Raw genomic sequence first — 6,390 nt, 5'->3', positions numbered from 1 at the left:
ATGAACATTTACAAGTTTCGGCTTATACGATATTCTAAATATGTGCCGAACCACACTCAACATTTTAACCCAAAAATTAACAAATTAATGTTCGGCTCATACGATAATGAAATTATGTGCCGAACCTTAAACAATTAAAGGTTTCGGCTTATACGCTATTATCAATATAAGCCGAACCATTAATTTTCTTATTTCGGGCTATGCTGGATGTTGTTCGTCTTACTATGAAACTTTCATATAAGCCGAACTAGTGTGTAGCAAAAGGGTGAGAATTGAAAATTATAGGTTCGGCGCATGCTGTAAACAGATTCAGTGAGCCGAACCGTTCATCATTTGGTTGATTCGGCTCATAGATGTGAGTCGAACCTCAACCCGGTTCGCCGAACCATGAAGCAAAAATCCAAACTTTTGATAATTTGTAGCTATAGAAGTGAGATTGAGCATAAGATAGAAGTGTACCTGAAGTATTAGAAGCATTGGGTTCCTCGTATATGTGCTCATCATCTGGATTTGGCTCATAAAAATCATCATCTTGAGTTTGTGTTTGAGTTGAGTTTGAGTTTGAGTTTGTGTAAAATCATTCTCATAATCTAAGAAATCAGCCATTTGGGAATCATTGTTGTAGTTGATATGTATTTTCCTAGTTTTTTTTATATGAATTATGACCCTCCTCATCCTCCATTGAATCAAGAATAAAATTTTCTCACTTTCTCCTTCTCTTTCTCTCCTTCTTAACTAAAACTTTGATTTTTTTCCCACAAATTTTATCATCTAAACAACCTTTGTAATTCTGAAAATATCTTAACCACTAATCAAAATATTTTATCACTAATCCAGATTACTAACACTAATACGTAAAGGACAGATTTGCAATTTAAAAAAATTTGGGTTAAGGGGATATCTGATTTTGTTATTTCACAAACCTTTTTGTCTTTATTGAGTATGCCTTGAAAGATTTTGGTATGCCCAAAATTATAGTTCTTTTGATCACTAGCTGCTTAAAATTTTCCAGTCATTTTCGAAAATCTACTAGTATCAACTTATTTTACTTTCCAACAGACACTGCATCAATTGACCACTTACTTTCCAACAGACATTGCATCAATTGACCACTTATTTTATGAACGGAATTTTTTTCTCAACCAATTAGCAGCACAAGAAATCTACTTCCTTTCGAAATCGCAAGATATATACATCCTCTTAAGGATCATGTAACATGAATAAGAAAGCATTCTAAAGAGCAATTCTTTCTGATAAATATACAGGTATACTTCGAAAGCACAATTTTGCAGGAACATTTAGTTAAACACAAATAAATGACAAAAATACAAATTAGCACAAAAAAATTACTTAATATCATGCCCCTGGCAGCCATGCTCCGGTAAATTAATCAAATATCAAACAACACACAACCTAAAAAAGAAGAGAATTATGAATTTACAGAGGTGAAGAATATAGTCACCTGTTTTTGATTTTGGTTCGTTTTTTTCTTTTCTATTTTGACTTTTAAAATTCCACACTTATCTGGGGCTTCAACGAAAGTCTCATCCGCACGAGGTATCAGTCTTGTAAATTAGAATGCCCATAGTATGAAATCCTCAAATACATATATAAGTCGAAGAACTAGGGTTTATTAGCAGCTTGTCTTAACCCTTAAAACGCACGACAACACAAGATATATCATCTTTACTGTCTCTTTCCAGAGCTTCGACAGTTAGTTGCTTTGCTGCCCTTTGCGGGTCCTTGATATTTCTCGCAATATCGACCGCCTCTTGATTACTCATGACCTGGATCAGAGATAGAACATCAAACTCATATAAATTTATAACATGGTTCAGATGAAATTCACAAAATCTCAGAGAAAAGTTGCACCTTCCAAAGACCGTCACTTGCAAGAATGAGAGTATCTGTTTCAGAGTCGATATCTGCATGTTGTATGTCGGGATCTGAACTCAAGTGTGATTTAAGACTCTTGTCACCAAAAGCACGAGAAACTGCCAACTGACCGTTCACTCTAGGGACGTCTCCTGTTATGAGATTCCAAAGGATGTCAACGTTTCTATGGTTTCTAGGGCTAGTAAACAAAGAGTAGCTTTCATAATGAAAATAACAAACTTAATGTATCGTAGGCGAACAATCTTTAACACAATGCATTCACATCTTTTGTAAAGAATAATGGTCTGAGTACCTCTTAGTCTTTGGTAAAGATTCATACATGTAAAATTGAAGACAAAATCATGATCCTAGAGACCAAACTTGGGTGCAGTTTTAGGAGATGTTTCAAAACACGTCTGAGAAACAGGACATCTAGAACTGCTACCAGAAAATTAAGACACATGGTTTACTATAATAAATATCTAACTTTGACAATAAGTTCTAGCTTCCTTGGCCATCTGCAGAAGTTGGTTCGTAAAGAAGGGAAAAAATGGTGCAACAAGTTCTGCAGTGCCTACGGACTCACTCGAACAAACCACTATTGTTGGTCATCAGACACTTAAACAAGTACCCTCATTTTCACCCAACCTAAAGAGAATGATGAACAACAGCAACAGACTACAAGTCATGCACAAAATGATTGTATGGTGTAAGCCACGCCAAATCCTACATCTGATCCTGTGTCTAACAAAACCTTTTGGGCCTTTCAGTTCAATGGAACAATCCCAAAAACAAAACCATGCTAACGCATCACATATGTCTCAGTTTTAGTATCCATGTGTCTCATATTAGGTACCCCCTCTTGCAAAATGATTTTATTTTGGGGGAGAACTTGACAAAATTAGACTAATACCCCGACTTTCGTTTTGAACAACTTGACTATGATGCATATGCATGCTTACTCCTTCTCCTAGTAAGACTGAAATTTCGTTCTATCAGGAGTTACCAAATTAGGTTTGGTCAGTCTCAATTAAAAGGAACCGAGCTAAAAAAACAGTCTCATTTAAAAGGACTTCGGCTGAACATCAAAATTTCGAATCAATAATATTGTTGCTTTAGCAAAGAAAACTTGGATAGTGGAATGACTAAAAGAATTCCATTGACATGCTGAGAGGTAAAGTTTAGAAAAATATATACAGCACACTTCACTTCATGACAGAAATTTTGAATTATAACAATGTTGTCTCTAGTGTGCACTGATATGAAAGCGTCTTGATGGTATAAAACAGCCAGAAAGCAGAATCCGAATATAGTATGCAGGAATTTGACATCAACAGCATATAATACTGCCTTTTGGAGAGTGACAGGAGATTAAATGCAACAAGAACACATAGTTAGAGTGCAATAAGTCATGCTAATTAGCTATTTCAGAGGCCCACATAACATCAGCTCTTTAAATATACACAAGTGCTTTGACAATCTATTTCAATAAACAATGGCATAACTGACTACCCTAACACCAAACGCACCGATCACAAACTCATAACAACAACTGTGACAAGAAAATTTCAGACCAACTACAAAAACAGAATAGGTTTAAATGGAGAACCTGGCATATTGGAGACGAAGCCCCCTCTGTTTTCAATGCTGCCACGTTCAGTACTCGGCTCATGATCTGTAGTCATCTGTCTTGCAATCCCTTTTTTTGAAAGAACTCCCCGTGAATCACCAACATTTGCCACCCATAACGTTCTGCCGTTTACAAGTATTGCAGTAACAGCAGTGGACCCACCACGCCCCAAATCAGGATTATGTGTAAGAATAGCTTGATCAGTCTTCTCATATGCCTTTGTAATAGATCTACTGGGATCAGTCCAAAACTCTTCCTGGAATGAAGAGAAAACAACAATCAAATCTTTCATCTGCTTGGGTTACATAGAATCCAAACTACATAACCAAGGCAACCACACTCTCAATCACAAATCACAATAATTTACAACTAAAACCAAGAAGTTACCTCTTTCAAGATATTGGAAAACAAATTCTTTTGTAGGTAAGCAGGAACTGTATCGCCTAAATGACCATCATAAATAGCAAAAAGTCCAACATCGCGTCCTTTAGTATGTACAAACTTAGCAACATGAAAATCCTCCATTGGGTGATTTGCTTTCCCTTTTACTAGGCTAAACCCATACTTTATCGGACCTTGACGGCCCTTCCCAGAACCACATGTGGCGGCACGTGCTCCTGTAAGCTAAATCAACCAAGAACACAATTAGAGAAAACAAGCTTAACATGTATTTCGCACGAAACAAAAACTTAGGATAACTACAACCAAATTCATGACTTCCACAAATTCACAAAATTTGAACAAGCACGCGAACTAAACCAATTACCAACACTAGTATTAGCTTCGAATATATGGCCCTAACACGTTACTCCTCTATAAATGTGTTCACAAGAAAAACCCAATTTCAGACAACTAGACACCCAATTTCTTCACATAGACACCCACTAACACCAATTCAACCAACCTTTCCTGCAGTCTAAACCTTAATTAAACTCATGGCATACAAAAAAAGTTAAAATTAGTACTCTAAACAACAGTAAAAAGCAAGAGAAACACAACAATCAATCAATCAATCAATCACTTTTTCCCATTAGCACAAAATCAGCTAAACTACAAACAATCCTTAAACACTTTATACTAGACTCTAATCACCCAATTTACCAAAATTGAAACCAAAAGGGGTAAAAAAGATCTTGTTACCTGAGAATAAGCAGCATTAAAGCAGCATAATTTCTCCATATAAAACCAATCACAAAATTCTCAACATCTACTTCTTCAATTAAACACAAAAATCCCAAACCTGCAACATCAAAATCAAAAACCCACTATAAAAAACCACATAAATCACACAAAATCAGTCAACAAAACCAAAATCTCAACATGGGCTCACCTTAATTTCTTCAAAAAACGAAAAGAAAAATTCTGGGTCAGTACTAAATGATATTACTCCCAAAATCTTTCTTCTGAAACACACAGATGATGAAGAAGAAAAGTATTCTCACAAACCCTTTGCTCTAAGAGAACAAATAAAAGCAGACTTTAATACCCTGTTGACTTTCCTTACTTTGGTTTCTCCTCTTTTAATCTCTCTCTCTCTCTTTACTGTTATAAAAATCCAATCTTTTTAGTTTTCTGTTTGAATTCACTCAATTATTTTTTCTGTATTCTTCTTTCTTTCCAAAAAAATTCTTCTGCAAAAATTAAATAAATTTTCTCTGTATAGAGAGGATGATGAGGAGGAGTATAACCCTAAAAAAAATTGAAAAAGTTTGAGAATTTATGAAGGGAAAGGGTCTTCTTCTCAACTTTAAAAAGTAGGTAAATTTATCTTTCTTTTTTTTTTCTTTATAGACTTGTTCTTCTGTTCTTGATAGTTGACTTTTCTCATTGACTTATTTGGCCCACATACTGCATATTATAATGTCATTAAATTGTCATCATTTTCTTTCTTTTTTTAAAAGTAATTGATTCTTACACCCTTACAACACTCTACCTACAAATGTGTGTGATCATCATGGTCGTTGTAGAATTCACAGTCCAAGGTTCCAGCTCTACTGGTTTTGAATTAATGAAATATTGACTATTGGTCTAGATGTTAGGATTATGTCAATGAATGGTTCAATTAATAATGGACGGAAACCATGTCATTATGTCAATTCATCAAAATTAAATGTCATTAGGATAATGAAATAATAATACTAACATATACCAAAAGGAGAAGTAATTTTTGGAAGTCAGAACTAGAATATTTTCTTCACATTTTTTGTTTTCTCAATAAGTTGTTTTGGAATTCCGATTCAAAATTTACTACTATGATTTCTTGACTTGATTAACTTGAGATGGTATTTCTTGTGTTATTCAAACATTCTTTGACGTCAGTTTATATCGGATTCAATTTGAGATTGAGCCTCTTCGTAAACAGTTACTTTTTCGACTTTTAGAAATTATTTTAAAATTTAATTGGAAAACTGATTTCTGATTTTTCGACTTTTCAAACATGCTATAACGAGTCTACGTGAGAGTTGAGACTCGAACTAAAACTAATTCTTATGGTCATCGAAAATCAAGTTAGAAAACAATCATCTTGTTAATTAAGCAAGTGCTTGAAGCTAAAGTTAAATCAAGTTTGGGGCGTCTAATGATTTGGCACAGAAACATTTTACTCTTTCGCCGAACCATGTATTTGGATATCTCCCGTATAACTTTCCCAATATGAACATCTCTACTACATATGACCAAGCTAATATTAGTTAATTTTAATTGGAATTTGGCTTTTAGCAATTTCCCTTGTTGATAGTCCTACTTCACGGATCAAAGCCACTTTTCATATTCTGAGAGTATATATAATTTCGTGCAGAAGCAAAAGATGTACTCATATCGTATGAATGCACAGAAATAACTTGCAAACCAAATCACCAAAACGAGTAGAGCAACAGTGATAATAC

At 34.6% G+C, this 6,390-nt stretch overlaps 1 protein-coding gene across 1 annotated transcript; it reads right to left on the bottom strand.

Annotated features, from left to right (window-relative positions):
- Positions 1 to 1,268: 1,268 nt before the first annotated feature.
- LOC113336092 (probable protein phosphatase 2C 9) lies at positions 1,269 to 5,245 on the bottom strand. Its single transcript, XM_026582081.1, has 6 exons — positions 4,836 to 5,245; positions 4,646 to 4,745; positions 3,893 to 4,129; positions 3,485 to 3,761; positions 1,873 to 2,027; positions 1,269 to 1,787 (listed from the first exon to the last, which is right to left on the bottom strand). The coding sequence occupies exons 2-6, from the start codon at positions 4,682 to 4,684 to the stop codon at positions 1,647 to 1,649; spliced, it is 849 nt and encodes a 282-aa protein (XP_026437866.1). The 5' UTR covers positions 4,685 to 4,745; positions 4,836 to 5,245; the 3' UTR covers positions 1,269 to 1,646.
- Positions 5,246 to 6,390: the final 1,145 nt, after the last annotated feature.

Source organism: Papaver somniferum, unplaced genomic scaffold (assembly GCF_003573695.1).
Source record: "Papaver somniferum cultivar HN1 unplaced genomic scaffold, ASM357369v1 unplaced-scaffold_150, whole genome shotgun sequence".
NCBI classification, from domain to species: Eukaryota; Viridiplantae; Streptophyta; class Magnoliopsida; order Ranunculales; family Papaveraceae; genus Papaver; species Papaver somniferum.
This window is presented reverse-complemented; position numbering and strand designations above follow the sequence as displayed.

Excerpts from the sequence above, each read along its gene's own strand:
- LOC113336092 (XM_026582081.1), bottom strand. The coding sequence starts at position 4,684 with ATGGAGAAATTATGCTGCTTTAATGCTGCTTATTCTCAG. Across the intron at positions 3,762-3,892 it reads TTTCCAATATCTTGAAAGAG|GAAGAGTTTTGGACTGATCC; the intron begins GTAACTTCTTGG and ends TCTTCATTCCAG. Across the intron at positions 1,788-1,872 it reads CAAGTGACGGTCTTTGGAAG|GTCATGAGTAATCAAGAGGC; the intron begins GTGCAACTTTTC and ends TCTCTGATCCAG.